The sequence below is a fragment of the Vicia villosa genome, unplaced genomic scaffold, assembly GCF_029867415.1.
Source record: "Vicia villosa cultivar HV-30 ecotype Madison, WI unplaced genomic scaffold, Vvil1.0 ctg.000004F_1_1_1, whole genome shotgun sequence".
Taxonomy (NCBI): Eukaryota; Viridiplantae; Streptophyta; class Magnoliopsida; order Fabales; family Fabaceae; genus Vicia; species Vicia villosa.
In genome coordinates, this window is record NW_026704934.1 from 592,934 (window position 1) to 617,242 (window position 24,309).

At 31.2% G+C, this 24,309-nt stretch overlaps 1 protein-coding gene across 1 annotated transcript; it reads left to right on the forward strand.

The window, feature by feature from the left end:
* The first annotated feature begins 12,910 nt into the window (after positions 1–12,910).
* LOC131621414 (uncharacterized) lies at positions 12,911–18,320 on the forward strand. The gene is made up of 3 exons (XM_058892456.1): positions 12,911–13,609; positions 16,013–16,180; positions 16,386–18,320. Exons 1-3 carry the CDS (start codon positions 12,959–12,961, stop codon positions 18,045–18,047), a joined length of 2,481 nt encoding a protein of 826 aa, XP_058748439.1. The 5' UTR covers positions 12,911–12,958; the 3' UTR covers positions 18,048–18,320.
* Positions 18,321–24,309: the final 5,989 nt, after the last annotated feature.

The window sequence follows — 24,309 nt, forward strand, 5'->3', positions numbered from 1 at the left end:
CATGCGGCAGTTTGGGTTCGTGCAGATCATACCCAGGTCACCCTTCGAGGCTGCTCCTGACACAGTGACCAGAGTGCAGCTCACTGCCATATGGGAGGAGTGGCAGCATCATGTGGTACCGGAGGAGTACCGTCGCATGCGGGTCACCCAGGACTGGCACAGTGTGGAGGGGTACGTCACATGGTTCTACCGGGTGTCCCATCCTCTCTTGAGACCCGACGTTCCCGGCGCTCCTAGGCCAGCACACGAGGAGATCCTGGAGAACCGGCAGGCGGAGGATGACCACGCCATTGATCTCCTTCCGATCTGCCAGCGGATAGAGATGCTTGGGCGGGACGCGTTGCATCGAGGTGTCATTCATCAGGGCGGACCAGAGGCAGTCGCCGTGATGGAGATGATCGTCACTGATGCGGGCCGTGCGGCGGGGTACAGGCGGCAGAGGAGGGCCCAGGGTGAGCGGGTTAGGCACACCCAGTAGTGGTGGGGTTTATTCATTTTTTGATTTTGGATTGTATATTTAGCACACTATTTTTATTTATTTCGGTTTGTATATAATATTTTCATATTAGTATTTTTTTTGTTTATTTATCATATTAGTGTTTTCAGTCTATCTATTGTTTATTTTATTTGCCGGTAACGTTTAATTAAAATGCGGTTGCGTTTAAGAAAAAACATAAAAAAAAAACACAGTTTCTGCATAATTCGGAAACGAACTTCCGAATTCACCCCCCATGAGGTGTTTTCGGATGTTCATCTCCGAACACACCCCCCATGAGGTGTTTTCGGAGATGAACTTCCGAATCAAGGAAATTTTTTAAAAAAAAAGCGCTTCGGAAGTTCATTTCCGAAGCAGGGGTAGTTTGAGAATTTCGCTGGGGGTGACCCCCCATAGGGAGGTGGGTAAAGAAATTTTCTATTATTTATTCAATGTATTTAAAAAGAAATTTTTTTCTTATAAATGAGACCGGAGGTAGTAGTATGTAAAGACAATATACTTTCTTTTTTCCACAAATAAAGACAATATTCCTATATTAACTTTTTCCATAAAAACTCTTATATCATTAAAAGTTCCTCAAACTCTTACCTAACTAAGTCGTAATCAGAAAACTATTAAAAAAATTCACAAGTCTTCATAGGTGTGTGCTTGTGCTGGTAGTTAGTGGCATTGGTTTCAACGTGAAACTCAGAACCAGACATTGAAATAAAAGAATTCTGCCATGCACGATTAAATTAAAATGGGATCTACCTAGATTTCCACTTAGCTTATTTCCATTCCAAATTTTTTAAAACGTTTCCCTTGAGAGCTAGGAAAGGTCAAGTGGGGAACAATAGTGCACTTATCATGGTGATCACAGTCTTATAACTAGTTCGTTAAAGCTGAGCAGCAGATTAATATATATAATTTGTTTGGAATAATATAAACTTCATAAGATTCAAATATCTTATACATGTCTACAAGTCTTGAGGCTAAAAAATAATTGATAGAGATACTTCAAAATTAAACATCAACCAAATTATATTCTAAGAAAACCATAAGTTCATATTTATATTTATGAATCACGAACATCAAGTGTCACACGATATTTGACATGCGTCATTGACATGCGTCAGTATCTATTTATATGACACTCGTATGACACGTGTTAAAAAAGTTAAATAATTGTCGAAAAAGTTAGACAAATATTCTTTAAAAATTGATTTTTCATTGCTTCGACACTCTTTTAATCAATATCCGACACTTGTATGACATTCATATCACAAATTAAATAACTCCGCCAAATACTTCAAACAGAAAATTGTTTTTTTTCAACACACATTTATATGTTTTTTTTTTTTTTTATAAATCTCACACACATCTAAAAAGTTTAAATATGTATTAAAACAATCTTATCAATAAAAATTAACATTAATTTTGATTAGAATATTTTTAACGCTTTTAGTAATATATGGATAAATGAAGCACAATATTATCTTATGTGTAGCGGTGTCAATGTTTCTATATTTTTGACATTATTAATGTCGAAGTGTCCATGTCGTATCACGATATCCATGTCGGAGTCTATGTATACTTCATAGGTTGATATTTAGAATTAAAGTTTGACCTAGTTGGTTCTTAGCAAACTAATTTATAAGATAAAAAATGTCATTCTATATAAAATCACTATTTCTTATCAATTTAGCGTTTAAGAATTTTCAAATACACCTCATCACATTCGGTACTATTAAGTTTGGTATGTAAATATTAATGGGGGACAAATCATGTTCGTTCGATAAACTCTAATATCATATTAAAATTAAAAATTTGACCTAACTCACCACTATACAACCAACTTATAAGATGAAATGTGTCATTCTACATAAAGTCAGCTCTAAATTTTGAGACTTTTCTGTTATTAAAACTTGTTATTTTAAAGTATAAATTCATTTTGTACCAACTTAATAAATATTTATAAGTAGAAGCCACCTTACAATCTAAAATCTAAATTCTAAGATTCTTGAACAATTTAAGTAATTTGGCAGTGCTAAAAGTAATAAGGAGGCGTGTATGATTTCTTTTCCGTATTTTATATTGGACCGAAAACATAAATAAAAGGAAAGATTACTCCCACTAAATCTTTCTTAGCGTGACGCTCAAGAGAATTCAAAAAGATTTTGTTCCAAACTAAACTAGGAAGCAGCCTACGAGATATACGGCATAGTGGGATCTTAGCTAAGAAAAGAAAGTAGTGCATCTTCCTCTCTATACGAGATTATACATTAGAGATGATAATATCTAGAGTTGTGCTAGTGCTATGCATACACTTATTTTGGTACCACTTATAGAAATTACACTGTATGTATCAATTGTTTCAAGGTCGGTTTTAGGTCAGGCTAATCAGACCCACGATTTAGAACCTCAGAATTAGAAGATACTCGAGTGGTTATATGCAAGATTCACTACTCGAATGGTTGCCGAGTGGTTATATGCATGATTTACTGCTTGAATGATAGTCGGTTCAAGTCTTGGATTAAGCATATTTTACAATTTCATTTTCACTTGAGAACTTTCATTTTAAAAATCTTCTTCTTCTGTTAAGTCCACTCGAGAACTTTGATTAATAACATCATTTCAATTATAATTATTTTTTTATATTTCGTATACAACACTCAAATACATCACTATATTATATTTATTCAACATTTTTAACTATTCTGCACGAGCCGTGCGAATGTATGAGTCTCTTACTAGCATATAATTAAAAATACAACTTATATTAATATAACTAAAAAACATATATGCATAACTTTTCAATTATTTTAAGAATGAGCTTTGAATAATAATATATAAAAATTATATTTAAATTTATACTTAAAGATTCACCATGTAGTAAATCTATTTATTATTAAATTTATATAATAACCCAAAAAAGGAAAATAGAAATTCAAGGTTAGTTGCTTAGTTTCTTATTAGGGCTTAACTTTTATTATTGGCTCAGGGCCTCTAACAAGTCAGGACCGACCCTAAATTGTTTTAGTGTTGCATATATATATATATCAATGCAAGATAAAAAAATGATGAATATGTATATACGGTAAAAAGTATTTCTCTAATATCTATACGAGTTAACCTTGTAGATAATATATATATATATATATATATATATATATATATATATATATATTTTATATATATATATATATATATATATATATATATATATATATATATATATATATATATATATATATATATATATATAATGTGATGTTGTTACTACCAGATGCCAAGTTCATTTCAAAAGCAAATTATACTGAATGGTTATTTAACATGGTTCTAGTCAAAAAGGCTTCGGGAAAATGGAGGATGTGTGTTGACTACACCGACCTAATCAAGCATGTCTAAAAAGATTCGCATCTACTTCCCAACATTGACTAACTTATTGATAATTAGAACGACTACTAGTTTTTATCCTTCATGGACGCATATTCTTGATACAACTAGATACTAATGTTTGGACCCCGACCAAGTGGAAACTGCATTAATGACAGAGCAAGCCAATTATTAGTACAATGTCATGCCTTTCGGATTTAAAAATTCCATAGCAACCTACCAATAAATAATAAACAAGATCTTATAAGAAGAAATATGGGAAATGTTGGAAGTACATATGGAAGACATGATAGTGAAGTTTAGTGAGAAAACACTTCACACACAACATCTTCAATGGGTGTTTAAAAGGGTCCGACTATACAATATGGGGCTCAACCTTGAAAAGGGCACTTTTACTGTGAGGGCCAACAATTTTTCAGCTTTCTATTTGACAAAGCGAGAAATTGAGGGAAACCTTGATCAATGTGAAGCGGTTGTCTGATGAAGGCACCAACTTCAAAGAAGGATAATCAAAGACTAAATGGGATGTAGACTCCTTTGTATAGGTTCATCTCCAGATCCGCTCAATAGGCGCTACCTTTCTACAGGTTGTTGAGGAAACAAACAGAGTTCTAATGGACTACCAAATACAATGATGCATTCAAAACCTTGAAAAGAATCTTGGATACTCCACTAGTACTCATATAACGGACGACAGTGGAGGTTATGCATATTTACCTAGCAGTTGTCGAAAAGGAGGTGAGTGTCATACTCATAAGAGAAATGAATGGCAGGCAAAGTCCGATATGTTTTGTATCGAAGGCCCTAGCCGAAGCACAAACTCAGTATCAAATAATTGAGAAAGCTTCCCTAGAAATGGTGGTGGCATCTCGAAAGCTCATATGATATTTCGTGACACACTATAGAGTAGTTTGGGCAGATTTACCCTTGAGGAAAGTGCTTTATTGGCCAGACCTGGCTGGGATACTAACGAAATGGGCAATAGAGTTATCCAACTTTGAAATCTCATTTGAAGCAAGGAAGGTACTAAAAACACAATTGCTCTCTAACTTCTAAGAGAAGATGGCTGTTGTGCCATCTACACCAGACCGCACCTGAGTGGTACTCATAGATGGATCATCCAAGAGCCGTGGAAGAAGAGCAAAAGTTATTCTAGAAATCAGTTGTGGACTCATGATAGAAGTCTTGTTGAAGTTCAAATTCCCAACCACCAACAATCAAGCTAAATACAAGGCAATAATGGAAGGGATAACTTAAGCCGAATAGGTAGGGGAATGCCTCAAGTGAACAGATTCCCAGTTAGTCGCTCTCAAATCCGGGGTGAAGCTCAAGCTAAATACCCTTTATTAAAAAAAAGTACCTTTAGTGAGATACTAAAAAATCATCAAATTTCAGGTAATAAGAAATCACCAATGTCCCCCGCAAAGAAAACACTTGTGCCAATGTACTATCTCGGTTAACCAGCATGCAAAATCCCATAATCAATCATTCAATCGTCTAGGAAACAAAGAAAATGCTAAGTATTAGACAAGTGGAGAAAACTTTGATGACCATAGGTGTACGAACCCTTCCTTCTTGGATCACTCCAATCAAATAGTACATTGAGCATGAGAATATTCCCCCAAATCCATCAGAAGAAACCTTCGTAAATATGAGGAATATTGGATACACAATAATTGGGGGAAACTTATACAAGAGAGGTCTCCCCACCCTCCTGCTAAGATGCCTAGAAAAGGAATAGGCTAGCTACGCTCTCATAGAGGTCCACATGGGGATAACTAGGATAAGCTGCCTTGTCCAGAAAACTTCTAATAGCGGGATACGTTTGATGGACCATGGCCCGAGACGCTCAAGATTATATAAAGAAATGCAACTAATATCAGGGGCACTAAGTCGTCTTCAATGCCCCATCCATCGGACTACACATTCTAACCTCACCATGGTCGTTCATGCAATGTGGATTGGACCTTCTTGGTCCTTTTGGCGCCCTGCCAACTCAGATACTTGATTGTAGCCGCTGATTATTTTATCAAATAGATTGAAGCAGAAGCTTTACCAAAAATCATGGCGACAAAAATCACCCCCAAACTAATGGGCATTCGGAGGCAGCCATCTGGGTACTAGTCAGAGGGTTGAAAGTCGACCGCAGTCACTAAAGACTCCCTGGTACCTAGTAAGTTACGGGAGTAACTGTTTTGGGCCGGCCATACCCCTATAGAACCAACCATTATGAGATAGTACATTCTAAGTCATATATTTTGGGCCTGCTCCACCGTTATGTCTCTAGAATCTTCTCCTTACCATAGAACTATCCTACATCCTACTACAGGAGATTTATGCCTCAAGCACATCCAACGGTCCTCGACATTACACGATTGAAAGATAGCGAGGCCATTAGTCCCCTACCATATATATAGAGAATGTCGTCATTTCCGATAACAAGTTTCAAATATAATTTGAATACTCTCCACTTTTTCACATACTGATTTAAGCGTCGAAGTGTTAACCTTGCAGATACGCCCTCGCTCAACCACATCAGAAGCTCACCTCCATCGTAGCTTCCATGTCTCTCTCTATTTCTAGTTCTAGAATGGAATAATATTTATCATTAATATCCCAAGTATGAGTAAAATAGGTGCGAATATTATGATCCAAAGCATTCAAACTTAAAAATTCTTGCTGGTGTTGTTGGGATACTACAATCAGAATGGTTGGATAGTTTCATGCTCTATGGTTTCATGCCATACAGTAGCAGTGAACAAAATCTAAACATTAATGGTTGGATCTTTTTTAAAATTTCAAAATCACATTATTCTCTTATAAATAGCAGATTTCGTAAAAAATTTCACCATCTAATTCAAGAGTGATAGTGAGAAATAAAGTTCTAGTATGTTTAAGAGATAATCTAGCTTTCAATATTGTTTAGTGAAAGTTGAATGAACCAATCGTTGGTTGGTTCAGTGGTGATTGACACTGAACTTGGTAGGGAGAACCACCGTTCGATCCCTCATAACTGCGATCGGGAGGGGACTGAACCCACTTGATGCCAGACTGACCCCTGAACCGGACTATACCGGTGGTGATAAGCCAAAAAAATAAAATTGAACTATATTGTATATAATCCGAGACGAGTGAGATTGAGAGAGATCTTTATGTATCAAGAGATTTTGCAATTATACTTTTCTATAATAAAGATATTTTACTGGAGTAGATCACATGATTTTTTCTTTTCTTGAGAGAGGATTTTTTGCATTAAAAGTTTTTTATATGATTTTACCACTATTTTTCTTTACTTTTTCTTTCGCTTAGTGTCAATTTTGAGTTCACATAAAAAAAATTATTCAAACATTTCTCAACAACGGTATCAAAGTTATTGGAGCTTTGAGATTAAGAATTTTTTTCGGTATATATGGTTGCAACGTTTGATCTTCCACATTAAAAAAAAAAACAAATATTTTTATTGTTGAAAATAACGTGTTAGTGTTTTTGATGCATGACTAGGAAAGTTCTGACTGAAGAAAAACTTGGTATTTATGGGTTTGTACTGATTCCCGTCACTTTCTTGAGAACTTACCTGGTGCACTACATTCACAAACTCATTTTTTTATCCTAGTATACAACTCTAGCCACATTTCTTAAATAAAGTTGTGTCATGTGTAATTAAAGAAGGAGAGTTCTTATCACTCATGAAGGAGATATTTTTAAACTAATGTCAGACAATTATGTATATTAGAAGCCACTGATGAAAAATCACTTATATGGCAAAGACATGCACATTCCAATCATGCAAAATGATAAATCTGGAGGGAAAATTGATAAAGTTTGAAAGATAGAGAATCGAAAAATTAGTAGCTTTGATTCAAAAGTACATTGGTTTAAGCTTGTTCGAGCATGTATTAGCTAATACTATCGTGCACGAGTTGTGAACAAAGCTTGAATCATTAACTCTAAAGAAGACACGCAAAAATAAAGTCCACCTTGTTAAACGACTAATGAAGTTGAAGTATTCACATTGTTAAAACATGATCGAACATCTAAATATTTTAAAAGGTACTGTAAATTCATTGAAGAAAAATGGAATGAAGATATATGTCGTGTTACATATACTTCTTCTCCTTAGTTCACTGCATGAAAGTCAAACACTTTTGTTGTAATTTGTAACTCTCTGCAATTCAATTTGAGAAGGAAAACTTAACATGAATTGTGTTAACGACTGCTTGTTAAACGAAGATGTTAGGAAAAAAAAACGATTTAAACAATCAGTTTGAAGCCAGTGTCTAGAAAAGGGTAAGAATCAAGAAAAAATAAAAATGTTCATGAAAAATTCTAAAATAGATCCAAGTCTTGCACTAGATTCAATTATTATTATTGTTGTAAATTTAACTATAAAAAGTCAGAGTGTCAATTCTTGAAATAGAAAAGGAATTTCATAGACTACAGCTGCAATAACTTCATATAACGAATCAGATAAAAATTACTTAAATGTTTTATATAATGAATGCATTTAAATAATTGACTCAAAATCATCATTTCACGTTACACCTTATAATAAAATTTTTTATCATATATAAAAATGTAAATTTCTTATCATATAAAAGAAATTCTTATAAAAAAAATTCTCAACATATCAAAAATGAGATTTTGGCACGTGAAGATGGAAAACCCTTGTAACAAGTAATATCCAACGGTAGAAATTACAAGGAGATTTAACTTACCCAAAAATCACTTACAAGAAGAATATATTTGCTCCTTAAATTGTTCATTATTCACTACGCTTTTTAAAAAATAGCATCATTCCTTTAACATTTATATACATAATCTAAAAAAATAGATTTTTTCTTTGTATTTTTGAATATAGATTTTCTAAAATCATTTTTAAAAATATTATAAGTTTTTTTATATTCGTTTTTTCTAAATGAAACACTAATTTTGACATCCTATGACATAAATACACATTATTGAAGACCAAAACTTAGGCAAAATCGCAATTTTTTAAAAAAATTGTATTTCAAAAATAATTTTTATGAAAATCTATTTGAAATAGCTTCAAAATTAAGTGGTTTTTTGTAAATTTGACATACAATTTTTTTTCTCCATAAATAGATGAAATACCTAAAATTACATTTTAAGAATAACTATTCAAACAAAATTTTCATTTGAAGTTTTTATAAAAAGTTTCTTTATAAAGTTTCATTTGAAGCTTTTATAAAAAGTTTCTTTATAATACCAAGACACATTGTCGAAAAATTGAGAATAAAGTATGTTATCCCTAAATCGATGTTCCAACACCGTAATGCTCTAACCAAGTGTGGTTTGTATCTCATTGTGTTGGTTTTTGATCATGAGATTTACGGTGTCCCAATCTTGACACAAGTCACCCTTGCTATTAGTCAACCAATTTTTCAAACTAGCATGTGCCGATTCAACTCTGTTTGTGGTTGTATTTCCAAGGTGTCAGACATTATCAGGCCACACACATACAAACTTCTCCTTCACCTTATCAAGAATGGTGCTTTCAACATATTTCAATAAATCCTGATACTTTTCACACACTTTTCGAAATTGAATGACGGAATCGGTGTATAATTCTTTTGTCGAAGAATTTGTAATACGAGTCCATGCATCCATTATTTGTTCAACAATCACACCGGGCTTCACCGATTTTCCACCTTCGGTCTCTACTTGTTTCTTTCCTACGGCGGGTTTAACCTTACTTCTCACATTACTTGTTATTTGATATCGACAAAATAATGTATTATAAGAAGGAAATACCTTTGCCACCACAATCATCAAAGAGGTATCGCGGTCCGTAACAATCGCCTTAGGCATCTCAACTTGTTTCTTAAAAAATGACCGACACACCTCTAATGCCCACATAAAATTATCCTTTTTTTCACACTCCAAAAAAGAAAAACTAACGACATATATGTTCTCGGTGGATGTAACACCGACCATCTCAAATAATGGAAGTCGATACTTGTTGGTCTTGTAGTTAGAATCGAGAAGGAGCATTGTCGGGAAAATGTTGAACAACTTTATTGAATCAGGACGAGTCCAAAAAATATCTCGGAGAGTAACCCCATCGTCGCAAGCTCTATACCGCGACACATATTTTTTATCATCCAACAATTTCAACAGGTGTTGCATCTCACTTCTATCTCTCCTAATCGCCTTATTATTGCGATACCAGATGTTATACACTTGCCTTATATTTGATACGTTGTCGGGTTCCTTCCGTTTCAATGTAGCAAGTATATTTTTCGGTTGGACAAAATTTAAGGACATGTCATTAATACATGTCTTCTCTTCCAGATTGAGCGAACATACACTAGGATGACCTTGTAATTTTGCGCATATGTCATAGTTATGCAAACCACAAATAACACTAAATCTCCACTTCTTGCTAGCCACCATGTAACCACGAATTTTAAATGGACACTCGCATTTTCTAGTATCCGTGTCGTCTCTTTTAAATTTTCTTAGAGGAGGATGGTATTTCCCGTTTCTTTCCCACAACATTGTTACGAAAGCGTTTCTTCTTGTCGTACCATTATCTGATCTTCCTATTACCGCACCAAAACCAAGGTTAGTTGCATTCCTACAAATCCATGTGAGCATGCTTTCCCGATCATCAAACTCTTGCTTGTTATTAAAGTCACCGCCGACATCGGCCACATTTACGACTACCCCTTTAACCTTCGGTGAAACATCGATTGAAGGAACTAATTCTATTGAGATATTATCGGGGTGCACCATACCTATTTGTAAACAATAACACAAATAACACAAAATCACAAGACTGCTGGAAAAAACAACACATACACGTTCTGTAGATGCACTTCCGAAACATGTTCATCTTCAACACGTTCCGTAGATGTACCTACGGAAGTAACATAACTTCTTTTTTTTTTTGTGCAGAAAATTGATGCATAAAGTGAGCAGTGCAATGGATAAAGATGACTATTTACCTGAAATTCAGTTTTCTCTTGCTCCATTTGATTTGTTGCACCAAAAGGTTGGATCTCTGGAGTAGAAAATGATATTGATGAAGTAAGATTTTTTAGGGTGGTGAAAGTGAGTGTTGAAGAAAAAATGTATTAATGGAGAAGTGATCATGCTGTTTTAAACTATATCAGATGCTTCCGTAGGTATATCTACGGAATATTTTGACGCTAAGTCATTCCGTAGATGTACCTATGAAACAATTCCTAAACTGAATTTATTTGTATTTTCTGTCAATGTACACTAGCTTAGAAAGCTTACATAGATACACCTATATAGATACACGCATGGAAAAATCAAATATTTTTTAAAAATAATATACTTTCGAAATATTCACCTATAAAAACAAAGACATATTTAAAATTTCCTGAGATAAGTAAGAGATTCAAAAAGTGAATTTAATATTTTTCAAAATTATTTACAAGTAGCGAAATTCAAATCTCATCCCGAGAGAATCATAAATTTATTCCATCCAACATAGCCATAAGTTTTTATCTTCTTCAACGTTCTAGAAATTCGGCGTCAAAGTAAATCAATATTTCGAAAATCAGTGTATTTCTCTAGAGCCTTCTTGTGACGTTTCTGTATGATTTCTGCTTTCTTTTTGTGTTCAAGTCTTCTTTTTCTTCCTTTGTTTGCTTTAATTTACTCTAGGCGGTTCTAGTTTGAAAAGGGAAAATAAATAGATGAAGTTTCATTAAAAAAAAATTTGACTTTGAAAAATAACTATACGTCGATTTTTCTTGGACATAATCAATTTTAGCAGCATGTAAATATTTAAGAGTCTAATATAGATGTTATTTAAAGCTAGACCTTAATATTTTAGTAAAATATTATTTATTTTCTATTCATTATAAATAACTGAGGAAAAAGAATATGCACCAACAATAAAAAATATTTTATACGATAAATTAATAAGAAATATATATTTAAAATATATATTTTTAATTTTAAAATACTGATATAATATGATAAATTTAAATATTTTAACTAATTATATATATAATATTGATTTTAACATAGTGTGTCTATGCAATACCTTTAAATTCTAAATTCTAAAAATCTACTTTTAGGTCATTTTTTAAACCTAACTTTACATATATTTCAAAAAATAATATTATAATATGTGAGTAACTTTTTTTACCTCATCCATCCATCCATAATTATTAAACTCAAAACATATATTAATATTTAAAATTTTAAAGTATTCAACTGTTTTTTTTTGGCAAATTAGAAATAGTTATATGATTAAAGTTGTATAAGACAAACTCTTCGATACAATTTGAATTTGATTTCTTATTTATATTTAATTGACTTATTTATTTATTGGTCGAAATCTAAATTATTAGTCCTATTTTGTCCCAAAAACAGATAATTAACACCAGTAATACAACAACATAAAATTCAAAATGTCTTTGCGTCAAACACATGTATAGATTCATACAAAACAACTCTTTTAATTTATTTCTTTTCTTTAACATATCTTAGACACACTTCTCAACCTCATTTGTAAGAATTAAAGATATGTCTAATAAATGAGAAGTTATATATATATATATATATATATATATATATATATATATATATATATATATATATATATATATATATATGGAGTATATATATATATATATATATATATATATATATATATATATATATATATATATATATATATATATATATATATATATATATATATATATATATATATATATATATATATATATATATATATATATATATATATATATATATATATATATATATATATAGACCATGTACATGTTTGACGTGTGTCTTTATCAATTTCATTCCGTACCTCCATATTGTTAGAACAAAAATTAGGAATAGTTTGACACCAAACATTTATAGTGCAGCCTATATGGTCCTACGTATACATCACTTCCATTCCATCATCTCTTACAAAAGAATAAAATATTATTATTCATATACTCATATAGTACTACTACCACATGAAATACTCAAACCTAATTAATCCATCACATCACATCCATTACCTCAAAAATAACTAATTAATTCTCAAATTGAAATTAATTAGTACCACTTATCAACTTATCACACATGCTCTTCATTTCTTCTTATACATCTCCTTATAAAACCAAACCCCATGCAACACTCACTAACACAAAAAAAAAACACCAAATGGAGAGATTACCACTAATTAACCTAATTATGAACTTCTTCAACGTTCCTTTATTATGGAAAGAGTGTCTCTCTTCAGCATTCAGAGCAGCCTTAGCTTGCACCATAGTTGCAAGTGTAACACTCTATGGACCAACTTCTATCACAAGTCTCATAACATTTCCCGCGTTTTCTTACGTCGTCGTGATTCTGATTATCATAAACGACGCGACGTTAGGAGACGCGCTACGCGGTTGTTGGCTCGGGCTTTACGCTACGATTCAAAGCTTAGGCCCGGCTATGTTGAGTTTGTGGGCTATAGGCCCAAATAGATTCTCTGAAGGAACAGTTTCTATTGCTGTGGCTTTGGCTGCATTTGTTGTGGTTTTGCCATCAGCTCAATCGACACATGTGATAGCTAAGAGAATTTCATTGGGACAGATTGTGTTGGTGTATGTTTTGGCTTACTCAAATGGTGTTCATGTTGATGCTATTATGCATCCTATTCATTTGGCTGCTAGTACTTGTTTGGGTGTAATTGCTTGTGTGCTTGCATTGCTTCTTCCTTTTCCACGTTTTGCTTGCTACCAGGTAATTAATTTTTATCATTTTTCTTCATGCTATGTTCAAAACATTATTAATTAGATTTTTTAATGCATAATATTGAATATAATATTGAGTTTTAATTAGATTTTTTAATGCATAATATTGAACATAATATTAAGTTTTAATTAGATTTTTAATGCATAATATTGAATATAATATTGAGTTTTAATTAGATTTTTTAATGTATAATATTGAACATATTATTGAGTTTTAATTAGATTTTTTAATGCATAATATTGAATATTAATTAGATTTTTTTTGTTGTTGTTGTGACTTATGTGTTCCATTTCATCATTGTGATTTTGACTGTTATGTTATGAGTGGCAATAAAAAATCAGACAAGCTTTTTTGTTGTTTTTTTTCTTAGAGTGCAAGATATCATGTTTTGTCTTTATAAATATCTCTTGGTAGTTATGAATATGATTAATATGAAACTATTTTTTTTTAAATGTTTATTAAAAATGTATGGATGTAATTATTTTTATTACAAATAGATATGAATTTTGGACATAAAATAAAGTTAGCCTGCTTAATAAATTATTATAAATTTTAGTAATTAGCATGTTAATATTGAGTGTTTTAAACAAAATATTGAATTTTATCAATTTAGTTGTGAAATTTAATTTCTTATTCTTTTAAAAAATAATTTTTTTATTGAATAGATCGCATTTAATTTCTTAATGTAAAACTCAAAATTATTTTTATTGCAAATAGATATGAAATCTGAACATAAAACTAAGTTACCATGCTTAATAGTTGAATATAAATTTTAGCAATTAGAATGTTAATATTGGCTGTTTAAACAAAATATTGAATTTTATCAATTTAGTTGTGAAATTTAATTTCTTGTTTTTTTTTTTTTAAAAATATCGAACAGATCACATTTAATTTCTTTATGTAAAATTCAAAATTATTTAATACTGTTAATTTATTTTATTAAATTAATAACATTTTTACATGATTGTGTTAGTATCATGCATGTATATATAAAAAAGAGATGTACTGGTTTAAAATCAGCTATGTAGTCTTAATACAGTCTTATTAAAACTATTGATGTTAAGTTGTTCTGTCATTAACTTGGTCATATGTTTTGTTTGTTATTATAAATATTGTTAGTAATAATAAGCTTTTAATAAATAAAACTCCATAGTATTTTGAGTGCATTGGTGACAAATCAAAATTACAACTTGTTAATATTGGACAAATATGAGTGTTGTTCAAAAGTTGCACCAATGAAATAGTTGCTTATCAAATTAGCACTATAAATTCGTACAGAAATACTATTATTTGAATAGGATACTACATTTTCTAAAATTCTTTATTCCCAACATTTACTAGTACCATTTAAGTGGAATCTTCACGTCATCCATAAATTGTACTTACAGTGAAAATGTTGGTTGATTGATTAAAAAAGGTTTTGTAAATAGGATTAATTACCCTTTGGAGCCATGAATCTTAGATATAATAGGATAGAGAGGTAGGCAGGTAAATTGGGTTCTCAGTACTAACAATTAGTTCAATGGAATGGAATATGATACGTAAATCATTAGGATTATTTAAATGGGTGACGTTATATATGCTTTAATTCTTTGCAATTTGGACTTTATAAATATGGCTTCATAGGTCCAAACCACTTTAGGAAAATAATAATAAAATTAAACATTCAAAAAAATATAGGGATGACAAGTTTCCACCTCTTTAATGTATTAGATTCTGCGGAATAAATCAAGATTTTAAATATCCTTTCTTATCCTGTACAAGCTTAAACATTACAGATATATTCATAAAATTTATAATATATATTGTAAGGAAGTTTGTTACAAAAATCTAGATGTATTTGAGTCATCTATATAAACCGTCTTAGTGTTACAACGATCTAGATCTTTCAGGTCCATATATTTAAATTGTTTGAATCTTACAACGATTTAGATCTATCTAACTCGTTTAAATCGTCTAAGTAATAGGTCGATTTAAGATTTTAAACATTCGTGTGTTTTAATGAATTTTAAATAAAGGTGATGATCTTCAATGTAGATTCTAGTGGCCCCTCACTCAATTCTGTATATTGTCAACAAGTGCTCGACATTTCTTAACTAATTTCATAGTAGGGTTAATTTATTATTAGTGGATTATTCAATAATCTACATTCTTGTCCCACGTTGATATCCAACACTATTGAGAATCTAAACTACCAAATGTTGGAGTATTCTCAATATTTTAGTTTATATGATATAATACTGCAACTAACAAAAATTCAAAATGACTTGCTACAAACTTTTTAATTGTGTCTTTAATTTTTTAAATATTGGTGTTGCTTTTAGTAGAATAAATGTAAGATTTCTTTAAAAAACAACAATACAATCTAAGTTTGTTTTGTGTTTAATGCAGGTGAACAAAAACTACAAACTATTAACAAATAATATCTTGAAGAGATTGAAGCTTCTTGTAAAGGTAATTAGTGAGAAGGAGAACACTTCTGCATTAGGACTAATCTCTCGTGCTAAGATTTTGACGACCAAACGAACCAAGATCTTTTCAACCATCTTACGCTATCTAGTAAGTTCAACAAACTCCTTTCATAAAATCAATTAATTTAATTTTATAATATACAAATTCGAGATTACATAACCAAAATATATTGAATTTGAAATAGGGTGTATGATCTAAATCTAATAACTTTCGATGTATTGACTGCGTGAAGTGATATTTATTAAATACTTTAAGTGATATTTGTGTATTAATTTAACTTCTTTTTGAATAGGATGGCATGAAGTGGGAGAGGCTTCCAATCAATTTTTTCAAACCACATTACAATAACTTGGGAAAGAAACTTCAAGAGGTAGATACTAGTCTTATAGGAATGGAATTAGCTTTAAGTTCCACCAAAACATTCCCAATAAACATTCTTAACCAAGACCTAACACATGGTCTAAACACACTTGAGGAACATGTTAACCTAACCATAAAAAATGCTAAACACAACTACCTAGGTGGTGGTTCACTTACTGTCCCAGAATCCAATTCAAAAAACATCACACATTTTCTCCAATCCCTTCATACCATTCCAACATCTCAACAAGAATTACCAATCTTTTTCTTCCTATTTTGTGCCAAACTCCTTCACATGAAACCATCAACCGAAGGCCCAACTAATTCTCATGCCCAGCCCATTAAGGAAAAAGAAAATCATTCTGAAGGCAATGATAAATGGGCCTATTGGGCCACAACATTAAAAAACTCAAATTTTCTCCCGGCGATTAAGTACTCTTTCTCATTGGGCCTATCCATTTACATGGGTTTATTGTATAGCAAGGAAAGTGGATTCTGGTCTGGGCTTCCTGTGGCTGTAAGTTACGTTTCAGGTAGAGAAGCTACATTTCGGGCCGCAAATGTAAAAGCCCAAGGAACTGTTATTGGTACCGTGTACGGTGTGTTGGGATGTTTCGTGTTTAATCGATTAATGCCGATGAGATTCTTGTCTCTACTTCCATGGTTTATTTTCACAAGTTTCCTTCAACGAAGTCGAATGTATGGGCCTGCTGGTGGTATATCGGCAATTATTGGGGCTGTTTTAATTTTGGGCCGGAAAAACTTTGGCCCGCCAAGCGAGTTCGCGATAGAGAGAATCATTGAAACTTTTATTGGGCTTTCTTGTTCTATTTTTGTGGATCTTCTTTTTTGGCCCAAAAGGGCTTCAACATGTGCCAAATTTGAACTTTCTCAATGTTTGTCCATTCTCATTGATTCAATTGAGACATTGAGCCTAGTTGACAAAACCGATTTACAATTGAAAGAGAATCAAAGAAAATTAAAAGTGCAAGTTAATGAGCTTAAGAAATTTGTGATAGAAGCTGAAGCTGAGCCCAATTTTTGGTTTGTACCATTTCATAGTGGTTGCTATAATAGGCTTTTGGGCTCATTGTCAAAGTTGGTGGATGTTTTGCATTTTGGAGCACTTGCATTAAAATCACTTCAACAAGAGTTTCAAAGAAGTGATAATAATTTTGTCAATGAAGAAGTGAACATGTTACAAAGTGAACTTCTACATGTTAAGGAAGTAATTTGTTCTTCCATCAAAGGCCTTGAAGAAATTTCCAAAATGAAGTCATTCAAGTTTGTTGAGAAAGAAAAGAAGAACATGTCTTGGGATGTTGAAATGGGAAAGTCTAAAGTGGATTGTGATTGGCTTTCAAGTTTAGGAGAAGATGGAATAAGAGAAATTGTTGAGTCTTTTCTTCAAAGGTCAAGAGAGGTTGTTGATAATTTGTATTATGGTGAAGGTGAGAATGAGGTGAAAAGTGAAGTTGTTTTGAGCTTGAGTGTTGTTGGGTTTTGCTTGAGTGTGTGCATGCAAGGGACAATAGAGATTGAGGAGGCAATGAGGGAACTTGTTCAATGGGAGAATTCATCAAGCAATGTTTAGTTTGTGTGAGATAAGCTACTTGCTGCAAACAAATGAAATTGACCTTGTATTGACAACAAAACAAAAAAAAAAGTAATTGAAAAAGTTTACCACGTATATAAAAAAAATTGATAGTAATTAGAGTAAGTATTCTAAATTGTTGTGAGTTGTTAAATGATAAGATTATTAAGTATTGAACATGAAGATGGTGAATAGTAGTGAATTATATAATTTCTAACTCGATTGAACAAAAGATACATATTTGTAATTGTTTGCAAATTTTAAGAGTTACACTAAGATATTTGCTAAGTATTTAATATGAATAAACATGTTAATTATGAGTTTCACTTCATTCGAATCTTAAATTTTTTAACAAGTGTTTCTTACAAATTCATTTCATTAAATTGTTAACTAGTTTTTCTTTAAGCTTCAAACCTTACTTTCCTAATAACAAAAAAAATTTAAAATCTAGTTTTTTTTAATCTAGTTTGCCACCGGAGAGAAGAAAGGCTATTTGAAAAATATCGCTCCATTTTTATTCTAGAGTTTAAAAAACCAAAGAAGGGGAAAAACAAAGGGTATTTCTACATCGGGAATGTCTCTATTATAGAGTGACAACAAATATCGATTTTAATCGAGTAAAATTCAAAGAGAAAAAAAATCCTAAAAATCAGGAACATCCCTATTTAAGGAATCATAAAGAAGTATCGATTTTAATCGAGTAAGATCCAAAGAGGAAAAAGTTCCTATAAAATAGGAACATCCCTATTTAATTTAAGGAATCATAAAGAAACATCGATTTTGACTGAGAAAGGCCCATAGAGGAAAAATTTACTATGAACTGAGAACACCCATATTTACTAGGGGCCGAGAATTGCTCAGGACATAAGTCATAAGTAGACAATATTATTACCCATTCGTTACCAAAGATGGGAATTTTCTAAAGTTAAAATCATCCAATCATTGAAAATAAATGCTAGTTTTGACAAAGGAAATGCCAAAATAAGATGTGTCTTTTTAGTGAGTTGAAGGCTACCCAAAGGTTAAGCTAATGAAGAAAATTTGGTTACTACTAGAAAAAATATGGACAAACACTAGAGTTAGGATCTTTACAAAACAAGAAATCTTTTTGAAGTCACATGATAGAGAAAATCTAACGAAACCACGAAGAAAAAAATAGTTAAAATGCAGGGAAACAAAATTGCTTAAAAAGTCATATATAACCATATTAGTCCATAATCAAATACAAAAGAAAATTTCCCCTAGACAAATTACAAAAAACTATTTTTATCCAACCGACCTTCCCAGACCACCTAACTAGGATCAAGGCTAGAAGTCACGAAAGAAACTGAGGGGTTCTAAACACAAATATGAGTTATCGCATTTTCAAAACTTCATGCACTTGTGATAACCTCCTACATTTCAAATTTTGAAAATTCCCTGGCAAGATGGAAGACTTCAAAACTCAAATCAAGAACCCTATTTTCAAGGAGAGGACACGCCTCTCGGTAGACCCTCTTTAGTTTTACATTGGCTAAGGCTAAATAAACCTCTTTATCTTTGGACCCCTCAAATTTGTATTGACCTGGACACTTTTCAGAATCTCATTTTCACGATGAAGCACAACAACATTCTTATCAAAATCCAAAATTTGTGCTTCCATTATCTTTTTCTCCTTTAATTCCCCCTTTAAACATATGGCCAAAAGAATGCCAGGTTGATTATTTTTTGCATCTAATAATTGGATCCACTCTTTAAAATAATCTTGAGTCAATTGATGCCTTTCAATGAATCTCTTCTTATATTCTTGGAGGACATGAATCACTTATTTCCACTTCTTCTTTAACTCACCGACTTTTCCTCATACCTACTATATTCCAATTCCCTAGAGAGTTTCTCCTCCCTCAGCGCCTTGGTATCATTTGAGGAAAGAAAATTATAAATCAAAGTCATTTGTTTGACTAGATATGGGAGACACACCAAAAACATAGAGTGATGCCCAATGGGACTCAAACCTACAATCCACAATGAATCCACCCAAGGAATAATGGCATGTATGGTCACTAGGTCCAAAGAGAAGGTAATGTTAAGCATAGTGGGAAAGAAATAAATCAATTGATCTTCATGAGGAACAATTGTTAAATATTTCTATGTTATCGAAGAACCATTGGTCCAAGGTTGCTTTTTAAAAAATTTGATTTCAGTTTTAAAATTTGATTGACGTCCCCCAACTTCATGAGCAGTAGAAGGATAAATCAACTGTCTAGAGGCGGCCTAGAAACTCTGAGGAGTAATTTCACGATCTCTTACACCACTCATCCCTAGTTCAAAAAGGAATAATACAAATAACAAATGTAAGAAATACGGACGAAAAAGATCACCAATAATAAACATGGACTCGTGGGCAAGACGAGACAAAAGGTAATGTACTACAAATCGACAACAAAAATCTTCCACGGGAAAAGAAAATGATTTAAAAAAGGGAAAATAGGTTCGAAAGTCACCAAATTATGAATAATTTGAGGGAATTCCCAAACAACATGGAAGATGGCGCAGAATGATGAAACCCGAGGCTTTAGTGAAGATGGTCATGGAAAGATCATATATAACTCCAAGAAGGAAGACAAGTCATCAAGGGGCTAACCTCAAACTTGAAAATCGATGATGTTTAAATTATGAAGAGGGCAAGCAAAAACCATAATTCTTAAAGGTTTTTACATACATGGAGAATCAACACAATGAGGAATTCCCACATATCTGATCATTTAGGCTGGGAAAAGCCATGCCCCATTTCCTCGACCTCTCCAAACGAGGTAAGAGAATCAAAATATTATGACCCCCTAGAATTGAATAAATTAATTTTACATCATGGGTACATTCTACTCACGCTACCCTCTAAATGACATAATTAATTGGGGGATGATGTAGCCACCAGGAGGGAACTATAGAGAATCATTCATGATTACATGTTCAAAGAAAAGAAAGATGTCAATTAATACTTTCATATCAAGTCTCTTGTACACAATTTTCCATAACAATTATTGCTGGATGAAACGCCGAAAAAATATATTAAGCATGAATGAGTTAAGAGAAAATAAAACTAGATGACAAAGTCATGCAACAGTAAGAAATCCTTAATATTGATATCACATTTTGAACAAGGACTACAAAAATAGCTAAAGGAACCATCCTTTCCTTTTAGAATTGAAGTATATCAAAAGACAAAATTAAATCCATGTTAAAGAAAAAGAAAGATATAAGTAACTTATCGGAGGAAAGTGTCGACAACAATGAAGTAGATTAATCTCAATAAAAAAAAAATTTCAATAAGAGAAAAAAGGAGAGAGGATGAAAAGAAATGATTGAAAGCAACAATATATATTTTTCAACCCAAATCACATAATTAACAACACAAATTTATAAAAAAAAAAAATTAAAGGATGAGATCTTAATAATACAAAAGTCAATAAAAAACTTGCCAAACAATTCAATCCCGTCAGACATATATTCTCTACTCTAACATTTTAATGTGTTTCACTCTCTAATAAATTGAGTTGTTTAATAGTAATCAAATAGATTTTAATTTCAATTTTACAAATTAAAATAATCACATCCTTATATTTAAGATCGAACATTCTAGGTCTATATATACTCGTACACACAAATTTTAGGGTCTTTTAAAAGTTGATTTTAGAGAAAAAAAATTGAAGGATAGCATCTATATTTTGGGATGTTTTTAATATTTTAAAAAATAATATGATTTTATAAACTATTATATTATATTGTATTTTAAATTTTTAGAAAATTTCAAAAATACATCTCTCAAAACGAGCCTAAGTGAAATTACCACATGATCTAAAGCATGTAATTTTAACCAAACTCAAATGCTAATTAGAATAGTAACTTTTTATTAAACTATAGGGGATTCAGATAATTTTTAAATAAAAAAAATCCAAATCAAGATAAAATAGAATGGAGAAAATGTAAAGAAAAATGGTAATGAATAAGTAAACAAATTAAATTTGTGGCCAACTATTTGCGATGTTGTAGTGAATAGACGAAAAAAATGGTAAGGATAACGAAGATCGATTAAGGATCTCTATGGTTACGAACAATACATCAACTAATTAGAAATACTTAACTTTATATACATGACACTTGTTGTTTGCGGGAGTAACATCAAATCTAAATCGAATTCTGTCATCAGATTTAAACAGATTGGATTCACAAAAATTGCTCCATTCGTATGTTAATTTAGTGCGGAATGGATCATTAGTGTTCAATAGAGTAAGTATCTTTGTTTTTTTTATTATCACCCACAACATTAGAAATTAATAATCATAATCCTTTAACATATAAAAGAAAATTTGTCAAGCAAATATGATTTACCGGGCATTGTAGCCGTAATTAAAAAAGATCTCTAACATTTTCCATTTTCCATGGTAACAATTTGTAGTTGAGTGTCAATTGTTTTTGTTTAAAATGTTAAAATATTATTATTTTAATTTTTATCTTTGATTCTTAAATTAGTGTGATAAATAAAATTTAAAAAAATTGTCATAAAAAATTACTCCCTCCGTTTTTTATTATAAGTCGTTTTAGACTTTTCACATAGATTAAGAAAAATAATAATTGTTGTATGAAAATGAGGAATTATGAACGTTTTTACAAAATTGTCCTTCATTAATGATATGTGGAAGATAAATTTATATAATGGAAGGGAGAGAGAATAATAAATATTTAAGGATATAATAGAAAAAATAGCATTAATTATTCATTGAAATTGTAAAACGACTTATATTAAAATACAATTTTTTTCCAAAACGACTTATAATAAAAAACGGAGGGAGTACTTCTTTATTTTTCTTTCATTTACTGGTATCAACATTAATCTTTTGAGAAATTCAATATGGTATCAACTATCATCATTAATCTTCTCATTCCTCTTTCTTACCCCCCTCTCACAAGTGTATCGTATCAGCTTCTCTTTCTTTTTTTGTCACGTTTTTCTTTCAAATTCTCTTTTTCTATTCTCTCTATTTTCTTCTTAGTTAAACACTATCTTCAATCCTCTCATCAATCTCACCCCAAAACCCATAACATACATGTATTTCAAAAACACTCCAATACCTTAAATCTAGGGGTTGAGATTCTCTCCATTTCTCAAAAGAAATGGAGACTACCATTACCAATGTTTTCAATAAATATAAGTCAAATTATATAATTTATATGTCACACATTTCAAGAATATATATATTCATACACCAATACTTTAGTAATTGCTTTCTCCATTTCATTTGAGAAATGAAGGGGATCTTAACTCAGAAACTTTAGCAATTTTAAGCACAAAATCTATAAATTCAATTATAAATCCAGAAATTTTTCATCTCTTAAAAACACACATAACCATAAAAAACATCTTTATCAAGAAACCCATAAAATCAATCACAAACCCAAAAAATCTTCATCATCCCTCATGAACATTCATACTCATCAACAACATCTTCATCAGGTAACCCAAAAATTCAACCACCATCATAGAAAATCATTATCTCACAAGAGCACTCATACCCCTCAAAAACATCATCCCGAAATCCATCAAAATCAATCATAAAAGCAAGATTGTTAAAATCTCGATTTAAAACATAAACTCTATAGATTTCATGTTTCTAGGTCAACATTTCATGTTAAATCGCTGGTAAAAACCTTTTTATGTAAAATCGTATTCCGGAACGATTTTAAATGATTTAAATCTCTCTAAAATCGGTGAAATCGTGTAAAATCATGTAAAATCGTTGGATTTTACTCTTTGACCTGATTTTACTTTTTTTGTCAAAATTTTTAAATCACATTTTATATATCGACCCATAAAATTTTCTCTATAGATTTTTAATTTTATTCACATTCATATCTTGGTTATAATATTAAAGAATCTTTTATATTTGAAAATGATGTTGTAGAAGGATTGAATTTTGATTAAGTTGAAGAAGATGATGAAAAGATTTGTTTTTTTGAACTTGAAAAACTTATGAAACTATTATTTTTGTATAATCTTTAGGAAGTTATATGTTATGATTTAGTGGACAATTTATATAGTTTGATACAAGTTTGTGAATATTACACTTTATCATGATGATATAATATATTTTTACTTTATAATTAAGTTAAATTTTAAATAATTAATGCATTTAAAATATTATATATATATATATATATATATATATATATATATATATATATATATATATATATAAATTTAATATAATTTTAATATGAAGTAAAC

Excerpts from the sequence above, each read along its gene's own strand:
- LOC131621414 (XM_058892456.1), top strand. The coding sequence starts at position 12,959 with ATGCTCTTCATTTCTTCTTATACATCTCCTTATAAAACCAAACCCCAT. Across the intron at positions 13,610-16,012 it reads CACGTTTTGCTTGCTACCAG|GTGAACAAAAACTACAAACT; the intron begins GTAATTAATTTT and ends TGTTTAATGCAG. Across the intron at positions 16,181-16,385 it reads CAACCATCTTACGCTATCTA|GATGGCATGAAGTGGGAGAG; the intron begins GTAAGTTCAACA and ends CTTTTTGAATAG.